This window comes from Hipposideros armiger, unplaced genomic scaffold, assembly GCF_001890085.2.
Source record: "Hipposideros armiger isolate ML-2016 unplaced genomic scaffold, ASM189008v1 scaffold_138, whole genome shotgun sequence".
Lineage (NCBI taxonomy): Eukaryota > Metazoa > Chordata > Mammalia > Chiroptera > Hipposideridae > Hipposideros > Hipposideros armiger.
In genome coordinates this window covers 2,710,777-2,737,494 of record NW_017731488.1, presented here as the reverse complement: position 1 = coordinate 2,737,494, position 26,718 = coordinate 2,710,777, and the positions used below count along the sequence as shown (strand labels likewise).

The 26,718-nt window shown below is 51.7% G+C and overlaps 1 protein-coding gene across 1 annotated transcript; it reads right to left on the bottom strand.

Moving 5' to 3' along the window:
• Positions 1 to 844: 844 nt before the first annotated feature.
• On the bottom strand, positions 845 to 26,676 carry ZDHHC18 (zDHHC palmitoyltransferase 18). Its single transcript, XM_019650286.1, has 10 exons — positions 26,513 to 26,676; positions 21,677 to 21,837; positions 9,050 to 9,199; positions 7,343 to 7,480; positions 7,179 to 7,227; positions 6,536 to 6,638; positions 4,911 to 5,023; positions 3,977 to 4,076; positions 1,502 to 1,579; positions 845 to 929 (listed from the first exon to the last, which is right to left on the bottom strand). The coding sequence occupies exons 1-9, from the start codon at positions 26,590 to 26,592 to the stop codon at positions 1,538 to 1,540; spliced, it is 936 nt and encodes a 311-aa protein (XP_019505831.1). The 5' UTR covers positions 26,593 to 26,676; the 3' UTR covers positions 845 to 929; positions 1,502 to 1,537.
• Between the last annotated feature and the right edge of the window lie 42 nt (positions 26,677 to 26,718).

Sequence of the window (26,718 nt, the reverse complement as noted above, 5' to 3'; positions counted from 1 at the left end):
GGAGGGGCAGTGAAGAGGTCACTGGTCACTCTGTGTCACATCTGAATTTGTTGTGCCTCTTTTTAAAATCTCTAGAAGAGAACTGACCAGCTGGAAAAAAGCTGGCAGTGAAAGTAAGCCAGATGTTCTCCGGCACGTTCATCACAGCCCCCATCCCCTGGACCCCGAAGTAAAGGTGGCACCAGACAGTCAAGGGTATGGCAAGAAGAGGGAAATCTTTATTTTGGTTAAAAAAGATACAGGACAGCAGACAAGCAGCCCCAGCCATGGGCTCAGCAGATTTCCAAGGCCCAGCCCAGTTTCCTGTAGTTCCTCTGAACACTGGGCTGTCAGAGCTAGCTCAGTCCCTCAGTGCCTGGAGCAAAGGGTACAAGCATCCTCCTTGCAACCTACCTACTCCAGGGGTGGGGGTGGAGGGGGCCGTGGGAACAGTGTCAAACCAGTGATGCTTAGAACAGTCGCCAAACTTGTTCAGCAGCGTCATCAACCATCAACACCCCAGACGGCTCCTGAAGAAACCTGCTCAGCTCGACTATGGCTGCATGCTTGGGGGGGGGGGCAGGCTGTAAGGCAAGATTCCTAAAGAGTCTGGACACCTTACAAATCTGGGGAAGGGGAAGTAAGGAGGGGAGGGCGAATTTCAGCATAGTTATTACATCAATGTGCTGACAGCTGCATTATGGCTTTTCTACACTCTGGGCGGCATGGAGTGGGGATGGGGGCAAAGAGGCCAGCCCCTGCCCCCTCTGGGGGGACCCTAGAGAGCACTCGAGTGGGGCAGGCTTGGGGGTAGACCCTGTAGGCACAGACGGTGGCAGATGGGCCACAGGTTAGGCAGGTGGAGGTGCCGGGTGCTTGGCTCCCCCCAGGCCACTCCTGGAGAGGCAGAGAGCGGCGGTCCTCAGGAGGTCCTTAAGCCCCTGCACACACTGGAGATCCCGGGCAGGACAGCAAAGAAGAAGAGAGAGGGTTAGCGGGGTTGGCAGGAGAGAGGAGGCCTCAGGGATGCTGTGGGGACAGATGCTGCCACAGCACCTGCCTCTTCCCCACAGAAGGTCCAAGGCTCGGGCAGCAGGCAATGAAGCAGGAGAGAAAACGGGCAGGTGAGAGAAAGCTCAGCAGGGACAGAAAGCCAGGACACAGTGTTAGTGACCAAGGGCCCCTGCACACCAGGACATCACCAGAACAGGCCCAAGCACCTGGAGCAGTACGCCACCCTCCCCATCCTCGCCCTTCACCTCCTGCTCCAGTGGGACAGCTGCTCTGCGCAAAGCTACTTCCTCAGTCCGGAGGGGGGCTGGGCTCTTCGCCCTGACCCCATGCCCCCATTTTTCTGCTCAGGGGGGAGCCCTGGGGACCGTACCACCGCCAGCACACACACCACACCACACACCAGACAGATGAGTGAATGGGCTCCATGGTGGGTGAGGCATGCGATGAGGATGAGATGCTGTGTGAGGGGAGCGGGCAGTGCTGGCCGACAGGGAAGATACAGTCTTACCAGCTAACCCTCTGCAAAGAGGCCTGTTAGCTCCCCTCAGGCTGTGCAGGAGATGGCAAAATCCTGACAGGTGTCCTCCTGGAGGAGATACCAGAGAGGTGGGCCAGTGTTATGAGTTGTCTGGCGGGGCCCTGCTGCCCAGGTGTGGGTGGGGGCCAGGGAAACTCCAGCTCTCAAACTGGAATCTGTCTCATAAACATTTTCTTAGCTGAGCAGTCACTGGGGCTCACAGTGGAAAGGGAGCAAGGAAGAAGGACTTGAGGGTCTCCAAGTTCCTGAGGCAGGGGAAGGTAGAGGGGACGAGGAGGGGATAGGATGGCCTCTTCTCACACGCCTACAGGGGCCTAGCTGCAGCCCACTCTGTTCCGCCTCCAGCAGACAGACTCCAGCCAGGAGAGAACTTTAGCTGTGTCGCTGGGCTGTCTGCCTTCTCTGTCTCCCCAGGAGAGACCAAGTTTGGCTGAAAGAATAGATGGCTGCCATTTGGGGCCTCAGCAAAGGAAGAGCAAACAAAAAACCAAAGCAAATCAACTCTTAAAAACAAAAGTTTTATTACAAGCAGGAACAAAGAATACTGGCTTAAATAAAAGGCAGGTGGCAGTCCCCTCCTCTAGCCAGCTTCCTCCCCACCTCCCAGTGCCACTGCAGCAGGGCCCAGGGCCCCGAGGTTGGGGCGAAGCTGTTTCTCCCAGAGGGGACCCTCTGTGGCTGTCACTTCTCAGCTGCCTATTATGACCTACTAGCCTCTGGAGCAAGGAAGGGCGAGATGTGGGGACTTCCTATGTCACTTTCTAAGGACTTCAGCCCACTTGAAGGGCCAAGGAGAGGGGCAGAGACACAATTTCCTATCTATTTTGACAAGAAACTATAGCTCCCAGCAGAGGAGGGACATCTTCTGAGTTTCTCGCCCAGGTTTAGGCCAATCTTCACTCGTCTCTTGGCCTACCCTGCTCCTTCCTTCCTTGTCTCTGGCTAGAGGCCTCCAGTTGTCAGAGACTCCCTTCCTCTGGCCCCTGGCACTGGGTCCCAGACTCAGGGCTTGGAGAAGGGGGTGTGGCTTGTAGCATGGCAGCCACTCCCCACCGCCATTACCCCATCCACCACACCCAGCCTCAGCCTGTCTAGGCAGATCCCACCTGGAAGCCCGACCTGGGGGCTGGGTGGCAGGGGTGGGGTGGGGGTGGGGGGCTGAGTCCCCAGCCACTGGCTGTCTGAAGTCCCTAGCGGAAGGGAAGACAAGAGGATGCGGGCTGAGCTACAGCAGGAGCCCAGGGGTGTCTTGTAATCAACGCACATGCTCCCTGTCCCCCGGGCTCAGGCTGCTCCTGCTGCTGGCGGACACTCAAGGGGGATGGAAGGGAGGGAGGCAGCTCAGGGAATGTGGGAAAGTGGGAGCCAGCCACATTTGTACAAGGGCGCGCGCGTGCACACACACATACTCTCTCTCGCTCTCACTCACTCACAGGCAGAAGGTCTTTTGTAATAAACTTAGTCAAACCAACTTGCCTTCTGATAACCCTTAACCTGGCACTACACAGATAGCAATGTGGCTGACTTTTTTTTTCTTCTTCCATTTAAAAAAATGTAGGAAAAAGATCTATAAAATTGTGCAAAATACCCAGCATTAATAAACCCGTTTCAAGTATTGCCAGCATGAGTATAACCTACCCACCCCCAGACCTGACTTGGGAGAGAGGTGGGGGCGGGGGGCGGGCTGGGATTCCGCAGAGAAGCCTCCACGGGCAGAGAGAAGGCAAGGCCCCCAGTTCCTGGTGTGCTGCCCAGGAATCATGCAGGAGCTGAGGTCTTGGGTGCCTGCCTGGCTGGTTTGGCTTCCTCTGACACAGGTGGCCCTCAACCCGGCCCCAACTCTGCCTTCTCTAGCTGGAACCCCTGCTCTATCCTATTGGCCAACTCCATACAAAAAAAACCAAAACACTGAAGAAAAAACAATGATCATCACAAAAAGAATGAAGGAGCCCACAAACCAAAGCAATCCATGGAGGCATCCTCTCCCACTGTCTGAAGCCAACTGCTCCTCAGTCCTGCTTCACCTCAGGACCCTGGCTCAGCAGGGTCCAGCAGCTCCCCTGACTGGGAGGTGCAGCCCTCAGTCTGCACCCTCACTCCCACAGGGCTCACCCTGGCAGAGACTTGGCGTGGTCCTCTGGATGGCCTCAGGGGTCCTGGCCTCTCTATCCTGTCACTCCTGCCACTGATCAGCTGGGGAGATCTTGAGCCCAAGGCCGTGGGAACTTGGGTTTGGGGAGCAGAGGGTACAGCCATGGAACAGTGTGGGGGAAGCCACGCAGGGTAGGAAATAAATACGAAAAGACTTGAGTCTTTGGCGGCTCTGCTTCCCTTGGGTGGAATGGGGAGGATCTCGGCAGGTTTGGAGGGCGGCAGGTGAGTGCGGAGGGGTGGACAGGCCAGCAGGTGGCAAGTACTGAGCCCAGTTCAGGGGTGGCCTCCTACCATGCTGGCATCGGGCTTGGCTCCGCAGGCTGGCTCGTCAGTTCTGATGGGCGAGGGCAACACGGTGTCGGACTGCACAAATCCCCTCCGGTCAATCAGGCTTCCAAAACACAGGGGGGACACATGAGGACCCCACCATACTCCAGAGCACCAGGCCCGGCCTGGATGACAGTCCACCTCCTAGCCAAAGGAAGACTCAGCCCAGAAAGGCTGAGGAAAGGGGAGCTGCCTTCCCACTGGGGGCTTAAGACTCCTCCCTTCTGGAAGGGCCCTCTTTGCACTTTGGACACCTGGCTTTTGGCCACAGGATTTATTCACTGTGAATTTAAACAGGCCCACCTTTCTGTCTGGCTGCCAAGAAGCCAGGCTGCAGGTAATGGGAAAAGCAAGGATGAAAAGGCATTTGGAGATAGTGTGATTCCTACTGTCCCTTCTCCCAGGCTGGATGGGTGACAAGCACATTGGGCAGGAGGAGGGAAGACACTGTAGGGAAATCTTGTTCTTACAGTGTTCATTGCAATTTAGCTTCCTTTCTGGTGCTCTGGCGCCCCCTGCTGTCAGGATGGATGGGGCACATCTCAGTAGGGCTGAGCCAACAGGGCTCTCTTCTGCCAGGAGGGAGGACAGAGGCCCCACCCAGTCTCGCCATCAGCCCAGAAGGGCTGTGTCGCTCAAGTGTGGCCAAAACATTGAGGTTATCCCTGGGGAGTAAGATTACCTGTGAGATTTAATACTCTGCTTTTTTATATTTTGTACTTTTTTTCTACGAGCAGGATTAAAAATCACAGCTCTCCACAGAACTTCTTTATGTGACAAATGCCCTGATTGCATTCAGTGGGGGATGGTGGACAGAGGACTGTGGTGTGGGGAGAGGTCTGCTGATTCTAGAACCTCTTTGAGAGGTGTGGACTCACAGGGTCACCCTCTGTCTCACCTGGGAGGTAGGGGGCCGCAGAGCACAGCACAGCAGTTGGTGATAACGCTTTTATGGCTGTAGGGATTGACAGAGGCCTCACCGCCCCTCTTGCTGGACCACGAGCCTTTGATCTGCAAGCAGGAAGAAGGTCTGGGTCAGGCACCTTCTTTCATTTCGCATGTCTAGGAGGGAGGTCTAGAGGTGGTGGGGGTGGAACTGGCGATTTCTGAAACCAATTCTGGCTAGACTATTAGAGGGAACATGTCTTTAACCATTCGGTAAGAATGGGGGGATTTCTGAATGTTGGGGGCACCCAGTAGAAAGGAGGAGGCCCCAAACAGGTCAGAAGACAAAGTAAAGCCAAACAGAAGCCTCCACAGACACTTTTTGGGTGCATCCTCCCTTCTCCGGCCAGCCACCTAAGATAGAGGGCAGGACAAGGGCAGAGGGCTCAGGCCCACCTGACTGTGAGCCCTGGCCCTGCCACTGACTCACTGCATGACCTCAGAAAGATCGTCACTTCTCTGAGTCGCAATCCTCATTTGAAAAATTGGGAACTCTCTGATACCAACTCTCTGATAGCATTGTTGGAGCACCAGACAAAATCTTGCCCATTTCTAGTTCTGTGAAGCCAGTTATCAAAGGCACTAAGGAGTTTAGCAGTGAAGGAAGCCTGCTTGACTTTAACCCAGAGTTTTCCAAATTTATTTGGCCATACCAGTCTTTTTGCTTAACCCCTAGTGATATCCTGCAGAGTCAGCACCCAGGAAACTGCCTTGGGAGATGCTGGCTGGTGTCACTTCTGCTCTGTCCCAGACACCCAGCACATGATAGCCCTGTCATGCGTGTCAAATTTTGTTTCCCCAAATGAGAGACTGAAGTCAAGGACCGTATTTTCTGTTGGTTAATGGGCCTCTTAGTATCAGGTGGCAGCCCTGAAACAGATGTTCTCATTTGCCTTTTTAGGTCAGGTCTGGCCCAGGGCTGGGCACACAGTGAGTGCTCAAACAATGCTTGGTGGGGGTCTGTAAGACAGCAGGTAGGGAGGGTTGATGGAGCCTCACAGTCCTGTCCTGCTGTCCCCCTCAATAAGGAAGCCTCAGGGACACCCCGAGAACAGTCATGTTTCTGCTGCCTACAAGGGCAGTGGGGCACAGCTAGCATGGCCATGCTTCTGGGCGGAACCCTGGCTCTGTCCTTTCCCAGCTGTGTAACCTTGGGGCGAGTCACTCAGCCATCAAATGGAGAAAAAGCATCCTGGTTCCTTCTGCCTCAGAGTTGGCAAAAGGACCCAGAGAGATGACGGGAACTGAAACAACTCTGGAAACGGCAGCGTGCTGGCCAAATGTACTGACTGCTATGGTGTGAGTGCTGCTCCTGTGGGGTAAGAGAGAAAGCAACTTGGGGGCCCTGGGAGCCTGCACTGCGGGGTCGAGGCATGTGGGGTCTCAGGAGCCTGCCTTGGGTCTCCCAGTGCCAAGCCGTGAGCACTGGACTGAGACGTCTGGCGGCCTTCCGACGCCTCCCATGTTTCCCCAGCAGTATGCGAGTCGGGGCTGCACTGGGGCCCCTCCCGCTCCCTCAGCCCTGCATCCCTCTGAGGGTCCCGCCCAGGAATGAGGGGTTGCTCCAGCCTTACTCACATCTTCGTTAGTTGTCAGGTTGGAGGCAACGAGGTACGTGTGAAACCCTGAGAGGCCCAGGATGGACCAGATGGAGAAGAAGCAGATCACCAACTCCAGCACAGTGAGCAGGCCAGTCAAGGACCCACACAGGGATCGGGGCTGGGAGCCTCCCGCGCCTGGGAGCGTGCCATGCCCAGCCTTTCTCACCTATCCTTCAGCGGAGCTGCTTCCCCAGAAAGGAAAGAAGTTTGGAACCTTCCTGTGGCCCAGTCACCACTTCTCAGCAGGATCACCTCCTGGGCCCTAGGGTAGGTTCGGGCGCTCCCTTCGAGAGGACGACGAGCCCCGGGTGATGGCTAGCAGAGGGAACTGAGGGTTCCAAGCACCAGAGCCTCAGACATGACATGGTCCAGGAGCTTGGTGTCTTAAGGGCAGACAGGGACTGTGGCTCTGGAGAGTTCTCGGCCACCCCATCTCCACAACAGCCCATTTAGGATCAGCTCTACCCTGGGGTGTGCAGCAGCAGCTGGTACGCTGGATTCTAGAGGACAAACATCGGCTCTACGCCATTCCCCTCTGTATATAAAACGAGGTGTGGGGCCCCACCCCAGTGAAGGGACCTCAATTCCCACCAGGGTGCCCACTAGCAGACAAAGGATATCTCGCTGGTGTCTCCTTCAGAGTGGAGAGGAAGTTGCTTCCCTGAGAGCCTGGCGAGGAAGAAACAAGAGAGGTCACAGCGAAGAGGGACGGTGATCACAGTCCCTCAGCCAGGCTGAGCTTGCGGCCCGCCCCCAGTGTGCCCCACCCCCACCGCCAACTCACGCAGCGTCAGGTGGGTGACCACGCAGGCGAAGATGAAGGTCGTTAGGAATGAGAGGGAGAGAATAAACGCATAGAAGAAGCGGTAGTTCCGTCTCCCCACACAGTTGCCCACCCAGGGGCAGTGATGGTCAAACCGTTCTGGAAAAGGGCCAGGGGAGACGGGTTAGCGCCCACCTGCACACACAGCACAGGTGTGCAGAGGCCTCACACGATGCCCCGGGCTTTCCCACCCACTCACTCTCCCCATCAGCCGCCTCTCAGTTCCTCAGACACTCCCTGCTTCTGGTTCCTTGTGAACCGGTTCCCATTGCCTCACACCTTCTTCCCCATCTCTTTACCTGGTGAAGGGTAATTCTTCCTCCTTCATGTCTCGGCTGCTAAGCCACTTCCTTAAGAAAGTGTCCTCTGACCCTAAACAAAGTAAGGGCCCTGTTACTTGCCCTGCTGCCCTGGCACTTATCTTTTGCAGCACTTTGCCTATGGTGTTTACATACTTATTTATAATTAGTGGACTGGCCGACTACCCCTGCTCCACGAGGGAGCCTGTGTTGGCCTCACACTGAGCTGAATCCCAGGGTCCAGCAGTGCCTGGCACAAAGATCCACATAAAGTACTTGTGGCCTGGCCTATGACCCCAGCCACATGCCAACAACCAAGGACCCATCCCTTGCACTAGAACTAGAGGCCCAGGGAGGGACCAGGCCACTATGTAACTTGTGGAGAACGGGCACAAGCCAGGTCCGAGGGCTGATCTCACACAAGCGCCATGTCCCTGGAGGTGGGGGTCACACCCAGACTGGTGAGGAAAGTCCCCTGTGGGTATGTGGGTCACAGGCCCGTTGCAGGCCTCATGCCAAAGCCAGCACCATTCGAAAGGGGTGGGTGGGTCAGAATCTCATAGATGAATGATGCCCATTGAGTCACCCACTTCACTGCCTACAGTCATGGGGTGTTTCCCCCTTTTCTCTTGCTCAGCAAGCGCTGAGCCAGGGTGATGAGCTCACTGCCCTGGGGACTGCATAGTCACCATGGCTCAGCTCACCTGTGTCCTCTCACATAGCATTTCCTTTACGAAACCTGCTCAGGGGCACACCCTTGGTCCCCATCAGAGCTGCCTGACCTTCGGAGAGCAGGGAGAGGGGATAAAACAGCCTCTGGTTCCCCAGCAACCACTGCAGTTGTGGGTCAGGAGCTTAGCTTCCAATCCTGGCTGCATCCTCTCCACCTCATCAGCTTAAACTCCTCTGTTCCCAGATTCTTGTCCCTCCCAAACCCTAGGAGTTATTGGGTTGTCAGAAAAGTCATGACGTATCTTTTCTGTTTTTCGTTGCAAAAATGCGTCATGACTTTTCTGACAACCCAATAGATCAAAGTCTTTCGGTTTGGCTGGTCCTGGGCCACTAGATTGTAAATCATTCCCCTTCAGTCTCTGGTTCCTGTGACCTTGGACCTACTGAGGACCAGGCTAAGCCCTGGGAGAAGGGAGAAGGACCTCTGTGTCCACCAGATACTTCAGAGCTGGGGGGAAGGAATCCACTGATCCTGGGCTGAAGCCAAGAGCTTCTCCCCGTTACTCCCCCTCAGTCAGAGCACATCTGCCCAGCCCTGGATGTTTCAGACCTCCCCTCCCCATGAGTGACTCCCCTGTCTCCAGGGCTCTGTCGCTCCCAGGGCTCCCTGGATCCCTCCATGCGGCCTCCCACTTACCCACACAGTTGTCACAGACACTGCAGTGTGAGGTCCGGGGCGGCCGAAACATCTTGCAGGTGAAGCAGTACTTCAACTTCACCATCTGCCCATTGATCATCACCTCCCGGGTTCGAGGGGGTGGCCGGTACGTGGAACTGCCTGTGTTGTCTGAGGGTGGGAGGAGAGGAAGATGGGAAATGTCCAAACCCAGAGCCAGGAGCCCCAGCAGAGGTGGAGAAGCCACTGCTGCCTGGCTGGAACAAGAGAAGCCTCAGGGAAACTTTCTGGAGAACAAACAATGGGCTAAAATGCTGGCTTAAGGCAGGGATAAATACTAAGTGCTACTACCATTTAGCTTGTTATGTGCTAAAGCTTTACACACCTGCTCACACACCCCTGGCCTTACACAACTCTGAGAAGGGCTATCACAGAAGGGGACCCTGAAAAAGCTTAGTGTGGTTTATCTGCATCTACTCAAACCTAGATCCAAGTTCCAGGTTCCAGGATGTGGGACATTTACAAGATCACTGGCCTGATCTCTGGCAAAAGTCAAAGTCACCTACAAAAAGAGAGGAGTGGTGGTTCTAAGTTAAGAGAGATTTAGGAGACATAAACGAGTAATGCATGATCTGAGATTTGAAAAACAAAATCAAACACAACAACAAAAGATGTGGAGGGCAACTGGGGAAAAATGACTACAGATTAGAAATTTGGGAACTATTAATTTTCCTAGATGTGATAATGGAATTGTGGTGATATCAGAGGTTGTCCTTAGATTCGAAGATACATGTTGAAGTGACTATGATATCTATAATTAACTATGAAATTATTTAATAAAAATTATACATATATGTATACATATATACGACACAAATAAAATACTCTAGGAACAACAATCAAATCTAGATGGTGAATGTATAGGAATTCATTGTACTAATTCTTCCCATTTTCTGGATGTTTGAAATTTTTCATAATAAAAATTTTAAGAGAAAAAGAAATACAGAGAGATACCATATTCATGGATTAGAAGACTCAATACTAGAAAAGGATTTATTCTCCCTAAATGAATCTGTAGATTCAACATAATCCCAGTCAAAAATCCGAGTAGGTTTGTGTGTGTGGAAATTGACAAACTCATTCTAAAATTCATATGGAAATGCAAAGGGCTGAGAATAGCCTAGGCAATCTTACAGAGCAAAGCTAGAGGACTTACACGACTTGATATCAAGACTTAGGATAAAGCTGTGGTATTTCAGACAGCTTGATTTGGGTGCAAGGGTAGAAACGCTGACCAATGGAACAGAAAAGAGACTCTAGACACAGACCCAATATGATGTATATGATCACATGGTTTATGACAAAGGCAACACGGCAGTCCCGTCAGGAAGATGGTCTTCTCCAACAAACATGCTGGGTCCACCGGATATACAAATGAGGAAAAAAATGTATCTGCATCGCCGCCTCCCACCAAACACACATTCAATTCCAGATGGACTGCGGCTCTAAATGCAAAAGTTTTGGATTAAAAAAAAATAGGAGACGGGCTGGCCAAGTGGCTCATTGGTTGGGAGTTGGCTTGGGAGGATGAGCTCTGAGCAGCAGGGCCGCCGGTTCGGCTCCCACATAGGCCAGTGACGCTGCACCCTCTACAGCTAAGATGGTGAACAACGGCTCAACCTGGAGCTGGGCTGCCATGAGATGATGGCATAAGCTGCAGTGGGGCTGCTGTAAGCTACTGTGAGTGGCCGGCAGCCAGCGTGAGCTGCCGTGAGCCGCTGTGAGCGGCTGCCCAGTGGCCGGCGACCAATCTGCCTCAGCCTGGAAGAGCGCAATAATAATACAAAAATGGGCCAGTGAAGCGACGTCCTCCACAACTAGACTGAAGAACAAAAGGACAGCAACTTGTCTGTTCCCCTTCTTCATTTCCCCAACGCTGTTCTCTCTCCCAATTCCCCAATAAAATCTTTTTTTTTTTAAATAGAATGACTTCACGACTGTGGAGTAGACAAAGAATTCTTAAATAAGACACAAAGGGGCTAATCATGAAAGACCGATTTGCTAAACTGCACTATATCACAATTAAGAACTTCTATTCATCTAAAGATATCATTTAAAGAATGAAAAAGTGACCTTCAGAGTAGGAGACAGTATTTGCAATATCTGACAAAGGATTTGTATCCAGAATATATAAAGAATTCCTATTAGTCAGGAAGAAAAAGTCAGACAACTGAATTCAAATTTGGACACAAGATTCAAGCAGGCATTTCATAAAAGAAGTTGTTCAAACGGCTGATCAACACATGAAAGGGTGCTCATGCTCATTAGTCATCAGGGAAATGCAAATTAAAACCACAATATGCTATCACTACACAGAATGGCTAAAATTTTAAAAATATAAAAATCAAGTGTTGGCAAAAATGTAAAGCAACTAGAAATCTCGTATGACCATCGTGAAAACTGTTCGGAAGTTTTCCGAACTCAGCATATGCATCCCTGGCAATCTCTAGGTGTGTCCCCAACAGAAATGTCTATGATTTGACACGCACCAAAAGATATGTATAAGAATGTTTACAGCAATAATTCTCATGCCAGCCAAAAGCTGGACCTACCCAAATGCCCATAAATAGTAGAATGGATTAAAATAATATGGTGTATCCACACAATGGAATTCTAAACAGCAATGAGAATGAATGACCCTCAATCACACACAGCAATACGAATGAATCACATGTAATAAGCACACAAAATGTTCAAAAATAGGTAAAAGTGATCTTTGGTATTAGAAGTCAGGATTTTGGTTAACCTTAGAGAGGTAACAGTGACCAGAAAGGGGAACAAGGTGGGGTGGGAGAGCTTCTGGGGCGCTGCCCATACACTGTTTCTTAATCTGGGTGTTGATTACATGTGTGGTTCAGTTTGTGAACACTTAACAAATACAACAGTTATGATTTGTACACTTTTGCTAGGCCTGTTATACTTCGGTAAAAAGCTAAGAAAAAGAAAGGTTCAAGGTCTCGTCCAAGGTCATGTAGCTGGTATGCTGGCAGGGCAGGAATCTGAACTTGGATCTGCTATATACAAAGCCCACAATTCTACCCACTGAGCCTCTTGGAACCCAGACCACAGAGGACCAAGTGGCTCCTTCCCGGACAGAATTCCAAGAGTCACATGGGGCTGTCTGTGATCCTCAGCTATGTTCCCAGCCATGACTTCCACTGGATCGACTCCCCAGGTATCTCCAATTTGGCCACTTGCCTCCAATGATTATTCACTGAGTGCCTACCACATGCCAGGCACCATTCTACGTGCTTGGCAGGTGTCAGTGAAGCAAACAGACTCGCGTTTCACATTCCCAGCTACCACACAGACTTCTGCTAGGCTGTTTCACCATCACCTCAACCACAGTGTGTTTGACAGGGAGCTAAGCATTGGAATATGCATCTCTTCCTTAGTACTGGAAGCACGGTAAAGGGCAGTGGGTTGAGGCCAATGGACACACTCTGAAACCTAGTTTTGCCACAGGCTGGTTGTATGTGAGGTTGAAGGTGAGTGAACTTCTCTGAGCCTCCGTTTTCTCACCTGCAAGATGGAAATAACAGGTAAAATTGGAGCAGGAATCCTGGCTCCACCTCTTATTAGCTGGGTTTCTCCTGATACCATTTGCTAGATGTGGAACAGGGCAAACCATTTAATCTCTCAATGCCTCTGTTTCCTCAATGACTAAAATGGGGTTAACAGTACCTACCTCACTGGGTTGTTGTGAAGATTAAATGAGTTGATATATGTGAAGTGGCACAAAATAAATACTTAACAAGTGTGCACTGTTATTATTGGCTCATAGAATTACTGAGAAAGAAGGAAGTCGCAAAGGAAAGAAAACACTTCACTGGCAGGGTTTACTATCTGCTGAGCACCTTGTATACAGTAGCATCTCCTTTAATCCTGATAACATCCCAAGAGGTAAGGTTATCATGATCATCTCCAGGTTACAGTTAAGGAAACTTTAAGTGAGGTTAAGTGACTTGCCCAAGGCCATATAGCTAGTCAGGTGGCAGAACCAGAATGTGAAACCAAGTTTCCAAAGCTTGGGCTTGAGGTCTTTTTATAAATTTCCAAGTGTCATAATGAGTGTTATTTATCCCTGCCTGGGTGCTTATTTCTACGGATGGCACAATCCAAGAGCCGGCAGGAATCTCAAAGAGCATATAACATAGCCCCTGGCACATAGTAATACCTGATGAATATCCCTTCGCTCACTGCCTCAGTTCTAACTGATTCAGTCTGCAAATGAGAGAGAACAGGCCCAGAGAGGTTAGGGGATGTGCCCAAGGTCACTCCGCCAGTGAGTGGCAGAGGCAGGGGAACCCAGTTAGGAGTCTCTTTGCAGACCCTTCCTTCTTTCCTCATTCCTGCCTGGCCACTTCGCTCTACACTCCCAACACACTACCCAGGCCAGGCCTGTATCACCAATCCACTTATGACTCCCTGCTCCCAGCCCCTCTGCCTTTCAACCCCTGGTATACACTGCCACATTCCTCTAAATAACCTCATTTGTGTCACTTCCCAGCTCAAAACCCTCAGTCACCTCCCCTAAAAAAACAAGATAAAGGACAAACTTCTTGTCCTGATATTAGGGCCCTTCACAATTGGGCCCAGCCTCCGTTACCAGCTTTCCCCCCACTCCTCTCCTCTTCCCTGATGAGTCACTGGAGCCTCAGGCTTCCTGCCTTTGCTCCCACCAAGCCCCCCGACTTTGCTCACCAGGACTCGCTGGAGACCTGTCTGGTCTCCAGCAGCTTCTCTGACCACGTCAGCCGTAGGGGCTCTCATGCCTCGTACACAGCACCTGAACACACTCACTGCTCCATGCTGAGGTGTGACAGGACAGCTGTGTGTGTGTACGCTGTCTCTCCAACCTAGACTGTACATCCCTTGAGAGCAGGGACGGTGGAATCAACAGGCAGTCCTGAGTCTATGAACTGTGAGGCAGCAGGCAAAGAGGACAGAAAACAAAACATGCTTTGGACTCAGGTAGGCCTGGAGTTCAAATCCAGACCCTCCCATTTATGAGCTGGTGCCTTTGGGGAAGTTACTTAACTTCTGTGAGCCTGTTGTTCTATCTGTAAAAGCAGACAAATAATAACAACTACCTTGAAGGGTTGTAAGGACCAGAAATAGTACAAGTAAAGGAAGTGGTACCTGGTGAGTACTTACTAGTAATAGTTTTCAAGAGGGGCAGCAAGGTGCAGGCTCTGGAGTTCTGAAACACTGGGTTCAAATCCTGGTTTTGCTACCCACTTGCTAGTTAAGAAGGTCCCTTCACTTCTCTGAGCCTGTTTTCTCATCCGTAAAATGGAGCTAAGAGACTCTCAGTGTCATATGGTTATAGCAAGGGCTGAAGGAGATGCTGCAAGGACAGCTCTGAGCACAGCACTAGGTCATGGGAGCCGTGGTCCCGACAAACAGTTCACGCTAACTGTGCACTGTGCTCGGACATGGGGGGATGAGTCTCGGCCCCACCACTTTACTAGCTGTACGATGTGGGTCACTTAATTTCTCTGTGCCCTCATCATATGAAAATGGGACATAATCATCTCCACCTGCTTTTTGTTTTTTTAAAGGATTTTTATTGGGGAACAGTGTGTTTTTCCAGGACCCATCAGCTCCAAGTAGTTAGTTGTCTTCAATCTAGCTGTGGAGGGTGCAGCCCCGTGGCCTATGTGGGGATTGAACTGGCAATGCTGGTGTTATAAGCCTGCGCTCCAACCACCTGAGCTAACCAGCTGCCCCAACTCCACCTGTTTTTTAGTGTTGTTAGGAGGATTGGGCGAGAATTCATCAAGTGGGTTTAGCCAAGTGTCTGGCACCTGGCAAGTGTGTAAGACATATTAGCCATTATTATCATTGCTGTTTCTATGAAACACTATATTCCAAACAACTGATTTATGAAGAAACTTCAGAACGCAACCCATCTGTGAGTGAAGGACAGCCAATGACCCTCTTCAGGACTAAGAAAAGTTGCTGGAGTCCTCGCAGGATTCCCACAGGCCCTCCTGAGGCAAAGGGGAGCCCAGACCTCTCCCCCAAGGCAGGGAGGGAATGCCTACCAGCATGTCCTGGCCTTGGGGCCAGGGTTCCTCCTCGCTGGAACTCTGAGAAAGAGGAAGCAAAACTCTACACACCCGACTTCCTCAAGCTGCCAAGAGCCAGGGGTGCAGGAGAGAAGGTGTCACATTGCAGCAAGGGTGCCACCCCAATGCTGAATGGAAGTCACCAACCACAGGGCCCTAAAAGAGTTGGGTTGAAGGAAGATTTGAGGGGATGCCACTAGAGGCTGAACCCCACCAGGAGGAAGACAAGCAGCTGTCCCACTGCTTATTCTCAGGTCAAACAGTCCTGGCCAATCACTGCCCTGGATTTGGCCTTAGAATCCTCCTCAACCCCACTCCTCCTCCCAGCAGCCACTACCACTGCCCGGAGCAAGTCCATCTGCCATTCCTGACCACAAGGCTCAAGCCTCTTAAGATGAAACAGAGAAAAACAATTTTCAAAGTGTACTGACATTCCCTGTCTCACTCGCACAAAAAAATGCTCTGGGCTGGACAAGGGAAAATGTGCCCACATTTTATAAATAAGGAAACCAACTTCACTCCCACAGCGTTTTAAGGTGGGGCAGAAATTAGAACCCTTGGGCCGGCCGAGTGGCACGTTGGTTAAGAGTTGGCTTGGGAGCATGAGCTCTGAGCAGCAGGGTCCCGGTTCGGATCCCACATGAGGTCCAGTGACGCTGCGCCCTCTACAGCTAAGATGATGAACAGGAGCTCCACCTGAAGCTGGGCTGCCGTGAGTGGCCGGCGACAGCGTAGGCTGTAGTGGGCTGCCTTAAGCTACTGTGAGTGGCCAGCAGCCAGCGTGAGCTGCCGTGAGCCGCCATCCAGGGGCCAGCAACCGATATGCCTCATCCAGGAAGAGTGCAATGATAATGCCAACATGGGCCAGTGAAGCAACGTCCTCCGCAACTAGACTGAAAAACAAAAGGACAGCAACTTGTCTGTTCCCCTCCTCCAATTCCCCAATAAAATCTTAAAAAAAAAAAGAAAAGAAATTAGAACCTTTGTCTTCCATTCATGTGTTCATTCTTTCAAACATTAGCATCTACTGTGCCAAGCTACTGTACAGGGCCTGGGGGTTGCAGGTGAGGGGAGAAGTAAGGGGCGAGTCCATACCAATGAGCCAAATATGTTCGCTTTGGTCATTAGTTCAAAAAATATTTGTTGAAGAAATAAAGAGGGAAATATAAGAGATGCTATCCCTACCCTAAGGGAATCTAAGATCTACTGCAGGGCTCTTTCTGCATCAGGCTCTTCTAAGTCAAAAGGGGACCTCTTCCTAGTGAGGCCCTCCTGCTGCCTTCCAGGTGGGAAATTAAGCCCTTGGGGATGTGGTATGGCGGGGAAGGCTCCTTCTCACTAAATGGCTGTGAGAAGCAAATGAGTCTCCCCACGCCTTCGCCTGACCAAGGGGCCTGCCATGGGTGTCTACACCCCAACCACAGCCTGCAGAGAGGAGCAGATAGGTACTCTGCACTCAGAGCCTGAATGGCTGGGGCTGGCCATAAGCTTCTGAGAAGGCTTTTGTGAGGGAAGGCCGGGATCTCTACCCACCCTGCTGAGCCTTAACTGTCACCTTTCTGTAGTCTCCACCTATGGCGGAAACAGCTGTAGGGCTGAGGTCTTCCCGGCTTCCGGGCCAGCTCAAGGTCAGCCACAGTGCCCACGCTGAGTGCGGCATCACTGTAATCGCCACCTGACCATTTCTGTTCATTCCAGAGGTTTATGGAGCCCCTACCACATATAGGCTTAGGGGTAACTTGGGGATACAGGAAGAGCTCAGCCTGAGAGCAGAGTGAGTCCAAGTGGATAGACAGTCACTATGAGTCAACTGTGGTAACTCTGTGGCCAGCCTGGTCTCATTTTGAAACCTGGCCTCGCTATTTGTTAGCTTGTGACTTTGAGGAAGCTGCTCAACCTCTCTGAGCCTCAGTTTCCTCACTGCGCAATAATAGCAACCTTGTAAGATGATGATGCAAATTAGAAATGACATAATGCAAATGTCTAACCCATAGCTAGTCAATTAACGGTATTACTGGTGTCTAGACTCAATACCATGAGACTGCAGAAGGGAATATGTGGTGGGGTGGGGCAGGAAGCAGCACTGAAGAAACCAACAAAAGATGAAGCAGCAATTAAGCTGGATCAGAAAGAACAATTCCTTGGGCTCGCCAGGGGAGGAGGGCATGGCAGTGAGCAAAGGCACAGAAGCATTAACTGCCCCGTGCAACCAGAGAGGGGCAGGCGATGGGGGGCTGGGGAGCTGGAGCTGGCCTTGATCCTCCAGACAAGTGCACCTCTGTGGAGATGGGGGTAGTTTTCAGGAAGGCGGAAGATGGTCTGTTTCCTGGCCATGACACTAAGCAACCTTGAATCACACAATGAGGAAGTTATTCCCTTTTCAATTCTCTTTCAAGCCTTTGACTCCATCAAGGGAAAACCTCAGCTTTTAATACCTAATATCTGTGATCCTCACAGGCCTCAAAGGACAGCTTTCTGCAGGCAACGGTAACCACCAAGAATTCTGTAACATTGTTATGTTTTTGCTTTTATGATTATCTTCTATTCAAAACAAGTGGCTTTCTGCCTACGGAGGTGATATACATTTTACTTGTAAAATACATTTAAAAGTGAGCCATACAAGGGAAAATACTAAATAAATGAAGGTACACGGTGAGATGCAGAAAGGGCAAAAGTCACAAAGGTTGTACCCCAATAACCAATCTTCAGGAAATGCTGCTGAGGATGCTAGGAAATCACCCAAATTCTAAGCCAGGGAGGGCCGGGCCCAAATCTGGGTCTTACAGAAATAACTATGATTGAAGAGAGAGGCCATGTGTTCAGGTCTGGTCAGCAGAGCCCTAAGCCAATCCAGGCAGTGTGTGTCCTGGGGCTGCAGGCCTCAGAAGGTCCTGAGGGGAGACAGGACGCTGTTTGTGACCTTCTCTGTGGTGGCAGAGGGAGAGGCAGCCTTCGCGTCTATTCTGAGTTTCTAAATGAGAGTCTGTCTCTCAGATTCATGTTTCTGTCATCTCCCATCAGACCAGGAGTTTTTGGGGGCCAATGGCCTGCCTCCTCTCTCTCCCCCAACTGCCCAGGGCACCTAGAGTCTCTGTGGTCCTGCAGAGTGATCAGCTGCACGGCCTGCCAGCTGACAAGTCAGGATCTCAGAGCAGGGTGACCAGGTACCCGGTCTGCCTGCAGCAGAGAGGTTTCCCAAGACACAAGGCTTTCAGTGCTAACGCAGGGACAGTCCTGGGAAAACTGGGAGGCACAGGTCATCCTATCTCAGTTGGTGCTTGCACAGTGGGAGCCCTGGGCCACATCCTATTTGGTTGGAGCTCACTATGGGGCCAAAGTGAGAAGCCCACAGTTTGCATGGGCCCAGGCCGAGGTAATCAGCTCACATTTATATGAACAGCATCACCACCTCAGAGCCAGCCCCCAACTTTCTCAAAAGGTTCAGTGACCTTACCCTTTAAAAAAAAAAAAAAGTTTCACCCTGATTAGAAACCTCCTGTTCAAGTTTGAGAATTCAAAGGCCCTAATCATGCTACTTTCCAGGCTTGGCAACTGTTCTCAAAGGAAAGTCTCCAACCCTGACATTCAGGGCCCCCCATGACTGACTCCACCCCATCCTTCAACGGGAATTTCCCGAATTCTCTGAAGTACTCCTGGTGATCCAACCCACACAGCCTGCTCAGGGTCCCACGTCTGTCCCCCTGCCTTCCCACCCTGTCCTCTCCTCCTCCTGTGCCAGCCTAGAGGGCTCCCCTCACACATCCTCCTGTGCTTGAACTTCACCCAAACTTCACAGTTTGGCTCAAGTCACCTCTCCATGAAGCCTTCGCATATCCTCCAGGCAGAAGATACTCTTGGTTTCTCTGATCCTTTTCCAAAGCCTGGTCTCACCTGTGTTGGCCAGTCAGGCCTTCCTTCGCCAACCCACCCTACCCTCGTTAAGGAGTTGGCATACACAATTGACACAAATGATCCAACACATAAGGGATCAAACCCGTAATGCCACATGGGGAGAGGCTCCAACTGTCCCTCCGCCAGTCACTGGGGATAGCAAGGAGGGCCTTCACAGAGGTTCATCCATTCAGCCAAAGTCACTGAGCTGTCCACATGGCAGGGAAGGTGAACAAGACACTCACTGTCCAGGAAAGGCTGCTGGGCCTGCCTGACAATTCCATGATGACCACCAAGAAGCACAGGGCCAAGCAGGCAGAACAAGGCTCTCTGGGAATGTGTCATGGAAGCTGTGGCTCAACTGGGGTCACAAAGGCTTCCCAGAGTAGGGGACATTTGAGCTGAGACATAAGGATGAAGGGGGTGTAGCCATGGAAGACTAGGGATGTGTCCCTGCGGCCATCTCAGAAAAGAAAACAACGGATTTGGGAGTCAAAAGCACATACTCCGTCTCCATGCTTCCACTCCGTGGCCTGTGATCACCTGCCTCAGTTTCTGCATCAGCACAGCTGGCTGTTGTGAGGATTTGTGAGGATAATGGATGGGAATCCCTCAGCACACAGTCAACCTCTCCCCCAACATGGGGGATTACTGCTGTCGGTATTACCGAGGCAGCTCACAGGGGGCAGAGGATCCCAGGCAGCCAGATCTCTGAGCCCAGGCTTCATGGCAAATAATCCTGCCTCCCAATTAGCCCTGATCAGGAGGGAGGAGAAACGGGGCTGCCACTGAGTCTCCCCGGAGCCAGGCAGACCAGCCCAGGTCAGACCGTGGGGTTCTGATGGAGCAGAAACCGGGTGGCCGAGTGGCCCAAGGGGAAGGGAGCTGGATGTAGGCAGAGGAAGACAGCAACCCAGGGTGTGGCTGAGGACAAGACATAGAGCAGACAAAGAGGGAGAGAACATCCTCTCTGCTCCTGCCCACCCTCCCAAGCTGCCACAGAGAATTAATGGATGACTTCCTATCATGAGCGCAGCAGGGCTCTGACATTTACAGGCCATGAGGTCTCTTCAGGGCCAGCTGGGTGTTTAAAAGCTTGCGTGAAAGCCACCCTGTGAGGGAAGGAGCCAACTACAGACCGGAACTCCTGAGGTGTGCAAATACCCCGTCACCTCTCAGCAGGAAAGAGCTGGGGTGGAGTAAACTGAGATCAAGACCCTGGCCCTGGTGCCCAGCCACCTAGGGAGACCCACACTGTGAGCGAAGAATCCAGGGCCACCTGGGAGCACAGGTCCTTTCTCACCATGCTGGGCTTCCTGCCATTCCTTAAACATACCAGTCTGTTCACCACTCCAGGCTTTTGCTTTTACCGGTTCCAGACCACAAGTCGCTGGCTCCATCGCTGCATTCAGGGCTCATCTCAAATGCCACCTCCTCCTAGAGGCCTCCCCCTGACCACCTAATATAATTTAGCCCAGGGGACGGCAAACTGCAGCTTGCGAGCCACATGTGGCTCTTTGGGTACGTTCCGTCTCAAAAGTTTGCCAAAACCTGGAAGAGCCAATCCTGTCCCTCACAACAATTCCAAAATTATTTGAGAGAGCCATAAAACAAATGAAATCACCATTATGTGAATAATATCCTTTAAAAATTTTATAAATGAAACTATGATAGTTTTATTTTCAATTTTACTTCAGAGCTCTATGTACATACCCAAAGAGCCATGAGTACATACTCACGAGCCACAGTTTGCTGACCCCTGGTGGCTCTTCTGTCTCAAAAGTTTGCTGACCCCTGGTCTAGCCCATCCCCCACACTTAATGTACTCTTCCCCCACACCCCCACAAGCTCAACCCTTTATCTCTGCAGGTCTCTGCTCCTTTGCTTAGATGTCACCTCCTTCACAAAGCCTTCCCTGACTACCCTATCTAAAATCATACACCCTCCCCCAGCTCTCATCCTACCTCCCTGCTTTCTTCTTCTCTGTTTGACATCTTAGATCTTTCATTGATTGCTTACTGTCTTGCTGCTCCCACTGGAATGTCAAGTCCAAGAAGGCAGGGATTATTGGCAGATTTGTTCAATGCTGTATTCCCAGCTTCTAGAAAAGTGCCTGGCACATAGTGGGGACTCAATAAATGTTTGATGAGTGTATATGAATAAGTGTATATGAATTTTTAAGAACAGGGGCTCTGGTCACACTGCTTGGGGTTTGGTCTCAGCTCTTCCACTATGTGATCTTGAACCATTTACGTAACCTCTGAGACTCAATTTAATTAATCTGTAAAAGGAGAATAACAACAGTACCTACCTCATAAGATTATTGGGGGATTAAATAAGATCATACATATAAAGAGGTGAAGACAGTAACTGGCGCTTAGGAAGCACTCAGTACGATGCTGGCTGCCATCACAGCCTTCACCTGTTAGCATTTCTTGTTTATTTGCTCACTTATCACCTCTCTCCTCCTCTCTAGTGTTAGCTTCAGCCTGCCTTGCTCACTACTGTACCTCCAGTTCCTAGCATAGTGTGGAAAGAGAGTGGAAAGAGAAAACCAGGCCTCCTCTCAAGTCAAGCAATGAGCAGCTGGGAGACACAGCTTCAGCTGGAGTAGGAGACTCACCAATCTGTTTCTCCAGGGCGGCTGCCTCACAGACAGTGGCCCGGGGCAGGATCCCAGGGTCGGTGAAACTCGTCTGCAGCAGGCAGCTCATGACGAAGAAGAAGAGGACGGCGGCGATGATGGGGATGGCGAGGGTCAGTTGGTGGGCCAGAAAGGGACAGCTAGAGAGAGGAGAGAGAGAGAAAGATGAGCAGATACTTCAAGGACTCCCTGAGGCACAGGGCTACAGCAACCACCACCAGGTTCTTGAATAGAGCCTCTCTCTGAGACAGCAACCGCTCCCCAATCAGTGCCCAGACCAGACATCACTAATCGATCCTTGCACTTTCTCCTAGAGCCATAGCAGGTGTGATCAACAGATCCCAGCACTCTTAACCCCTGCACTTAGCTATAGCCTCAGAATTCTTCTAAACACAGAGCTTCAGGCAGCCATTATCAATGAATTGGATTGTCACTTGAGATGAACCATCTGTGGCAATGTTCACTCATTCATTCAGTCGGTCACTCACTCCACAAATATTTAGTAAGGTCCTCTACATGTCAGGCAATACCTTCAATAACAAGCAGGAATACTGGCAGTGAATAACATAAGAGTCCCCTGTTCCCTTAACGAGGCTTATGGTCTACTGGGGAGAACAGACATGTAAACAGAGAATTGCCACACAGGGCGTTGTGTGCTGTAATAGGGAAGGGGAAGGCAACAGAACAATAGGGAAGGGTAAGGAAACAGAACAGTCAGGAAAGGCTGGCTGAAAGAGGTACCTAAGCGAAAGCCTGAATAATGAGTAGGATCAGCCAGGTGAAGGGTGTTGGGAAAAGAGCATGGTCCAGCCACTACCAGTGATACCCAAGGGCTGGTGTCCAAAGTCAGTTCTGTCAGGCCCCTGACCCTAGTCGGCTGGGAGAATAAATACACTGTGCACAGATAGGGCCCTCTGAGGCCCACCCACATTATTAACCACTGTCCTGTGCTACCTTCCCTCCCGGAGCCAGGGTGGCACCTGATGGGGAGGAGCTGCTATTTGGGAGATGGCCGGCCTCTGGAAGGCCCGAATTAGCCAAGGTTCCAGGAGTTGGCATAGTAGCAGGAAGCAAACCTGTGGGCACCTACGTGCTATTTCTGGAGCCTCCTTCATCGGTGGCTCTGGCCTCCAGGGAGGCCCATCCCTTGAGGAGCAGAGACTGCCAGGCAAAGGGCTCCAAGTGTGCCACATTCTGCTCTAAACACCTCAGTGCTCCCAGGCCTGAACCTCAAACAGAGCCGGGCCCTCTGTGTCACCCACATGACAACGCAACCAGTTCAAGTCCAACCAGACTTCTTGGAGGATGAAGAAAACTTGAAGTCTGAGACTTTTGGAGCCCTGAAAAACACCAAGCCCCAACCCCCTGATTTTACAAAGGGGGACCCCGAGGCTCACAGCCAGATTCAAGGTCACTCAGCCAGTGACAGGACTAGGGTCTCCGGGCTCCCAGCACATGTTCTGTCCACTTGTTTAACAAATATTTACTGTATTGAGTGCCTACTATATACCTGGCTCTGTTCTAGTCACTGAGGATACAACAGTGAGGAGAATCAAGTCCTGCTCTATGGAGAAAAGCAAGAAACTAACAAAAGTATATGTATGGTGTATCAGATGAGAACATTAAGTCAGGGCAGGGAGGATGTGGGGTGGGGACTGGTTTGCTGTTATAGGGATGGTCAGGTAAGGACTGAAGAGAGTGAGGGAGGGGCCGGCCGAGTGGCTCAGTTGGTTAAGAGCTCACTCAAGAGTGTGAGCTCTGAGCAACAGGGTCACCAGTTCGATTCCCGGCCTGAGCTGAGCTGCCGCTGAACTACCAACAGGTGGAGGATGGCTCAGCTAAAAAAAAAAAAGAGTGAGGAGTGTGAGGCTACCCAAAGGAAGGGCCTTGTAAAGGTGCAAGGCCCTGGGGTAGGAGTGTGCAAGGAGACCAATGTGCCTGGAGGGGAATGTACATGGGGAGCGGGAGGAGATGGGGACAGGGAGGAAGCCTGTTATCAGGGCTCTGACCCTATTCTAGACAGCCAGGGAGGGCTCGGGTCTGATTTACAATTAATTAAAAGGGCAACTCTGGCTGCTGGGAAGCAGGGTGCAAGCTGGGAACCCTGTTGGGAGGCCTGTGCAATAATCTACCACACCAAACAATGGAGCAAAACCATTCTCAGCAGGAAGGACCTAGAGAGCCACCTTTCCCTTTCCCCAGAGCAATGGGCAAGCATTGCTCACCCTCCATGACTTCACCATCATGCCAGCTCTCTACTGAGACTAGGTGAAACCCTAGTCTGCTAGACCAGGGGTCGGCAAACTTTTGAGATGGAAGAGCCGCCAGGGGTCGGCAAACTGCAGCTCACAAGCCACATGCGGCTCTTGGGGTACGTACATGTGGCTCTGAAGTAAAACTGAAAATGAAAATAAAACTATCATAATTTCATTTATAATATTATTTTAAATTTTCCTTACTTGTAAAAATATATTTCTAGCTCTCAAATAACTTTTAAATTGTTGTGAGGGACAGGACTGGCTCTTCCAGGGGTCGGCCAACTTTTGAGATGGAATGTACCCAAAGAGCTGCATGTGGCTCGCAAGCCGCCGTTTGCCAACCCCTGTAGTAGGCTAGGTGAAACCCTAGTCTAGACCGATGTGAACTCTTGGCCCACCCACCCCCGCCAAATCCACCACCCCAAGTGAGGAGGAGCAGAGGTAAACGGAAGATGATTCAAAAGCTCTCCCCAAACCCAGAAGTCCTCACTTCCTCCCTCTCTGGGGACAAGTCTGTTACCAGTGAAGATACACACTCAGCCCATAGAAGGTCTTGCTTCTGAACTGACAGAATCCCACACTGCAGGTCATGGGGCCAACCCATGGCAAGCACCGCTTCCTTCTACCCTGGCTGTAGCCCTGGTGGGAGGATCAGGCCAGATACTGGAAAACGCACTTTTAAAACACCCACGTGAGCCGGCCCAGCAAAGTGGATCTGAATCTCAGTCTAGGGGCCATGTGGGGGCAGGGGGCTCCCCAGAGCTTCTGCTTGCCGAGTTATCCCTGAATTTCGTATCTACCCTGACTCAGAAAGGAAGGGTAAAAGGGAGAAACTAATTTGCTGGAAGGCCTCACCTTGCTTCAAGGGGAAACCCACGGTTGCAGATACATGATCTGGCAGCTAGAAAGGGTACCTGAGGGCTAGTGTCTTGTGGCAGCGTCATCATGGCCACAGGCCCTGGGGAAGGTTTTTTTGGTGAAAACAACAGTAATAGCAGCCAGCATTAAGTGCTTGTTATGGGCTAAAAGCTTATGTGTGTGACTTCATGCCACCCTCGTGACAACTTCAGAGAGTGGATACTATTATAAACCCCGTTTTATAGATTAGGAAACTGGGGCTCTGAGAGGTGAGGTGACTTCCCCAAAGTCACCCAGTTAGTGTGTGGTAGAGCTGGGAATTGAACCAGGTCTCTTAGCTCCAGAGATGGCATTTTTAACCACACTATATAATGCAGTAAGACCACAAAGGATGGGAAGGACTGGGAGGGGGAGTGGGGGCTCATGCGGAACAGGGTGGGTGTGCACGAGCGGACACCTGTGAGTGTGTATGCAAGGAATCCCGTAGCAGGTGGCTCAAGCTAGAGACCAAGGGTAGGGTGGAAAACCTCTGACACACTGGTGAAGTGATAGGCATCCCCTCCACATCCATAAAATGGAGGTACTGTGTGGGCCAATCATGGGTCATTGGGGAGATGAAGAGGTCAAGACCCCGGGGGGCAAACATGGCCTGTCACACGAAAGTACTCTGGACTCTACTGAAAAAAATAGAGAGGCACTACAGCTGTTCCTGTTATGGAACAGGCCAGAGGGGGATGCCCTGAATGTTAGGAAGGGAAAGAAAGCCAGGTGGGGGGAGGGGCTTGGGAGCCGGCTGGGGGGACAGAAGGAGACTGACCAAGGGCAGGAAGCTGTGGAGAAACTAAGGAAAGTGCTGAAGAGGGAAAGGGAGGCCTGAGAGGCCCAAAGATGTCTGAAGGAAGATTGCCTGAGGACCCCGGGTGTGAATGACTGAAGGGGAAGCAAGGAGGAAGGGTCTGAGAGTAGAGAGATGACCAAGGGGGACCTTACAGGGACCCTGGAGGGAATGGGAAAGATGGCTAGGAAATCTGTGGTGCAGAGTACATAACCAAAGGACACGCAACAAATTCAGAAGTTGTCTGGAAGGGATATAAAGAAAATATGCCTCGAGGGGTCAGAAAGAACCCGGGAGATGGGCCAGAGCCAGTCCTGGGGATAGGTGAGGCTGCAGGAGCGGGAGCCAGGGAGGGCTGGGGGCAGATTTTGAGAGGGGAGAGAGGATAACGGTCAAGGGACATGGGAAGGAGCTGTTCTTGGCATTGGCTGGCAAAGGTAGGGTGCCAGGGAAGGATGGGGGTGCTAGGGTGAGGCCCCAGAGGATGGAGTGGCTGGGAGGGTAGAAGGGACCAGCGGAGATAGGGTATCCAAACCGGCAAGGGAGGACAGAGAGTCTGGAGGGGCGGCAGCGGCCAGAGAGGGCAGAGAAGAGATGTGCAAGGAGACTTAGAGGCCTGACGGCTGACTCGGAGAGCACAGGGAGAATGCAGGCCCCAGGCAAGCAGGGAGCGGAGGGTGCCTGGCAGGTGCTGGGAAGGGTGGAGTGCCCAGGCGGCGGGAGAGGATGGGTGCACAGAGGGGACCAGAGGGGCTGGAGCGCCCATCAAAAGCTGGGGAAGTTGGGGTGCGCGGCAGGGTACGGAGGGGACCGGAGGAGATGGGTTGCCTGAGGGGGCGGGGACGGGGGCGCAGCCGAACTCACTCGAAGACGAAGAAAAGGACCGTGGTGGTGAGGATGAGCAGCAGCGTGAGCGCGAAGACGCCGCCGTGGCCGGCCAGCATGAGGCGGCCGCCGCAGTAGAAGCGGTTGCGGCCCGGGAACACTTCCCACTTGCGCCGGGGGCGGCGGCCGATGCTCCCGCTGCCGCTGCCGCTCCAGCGCGGTGCGGCGGCGGCGAGCGGCGGGGG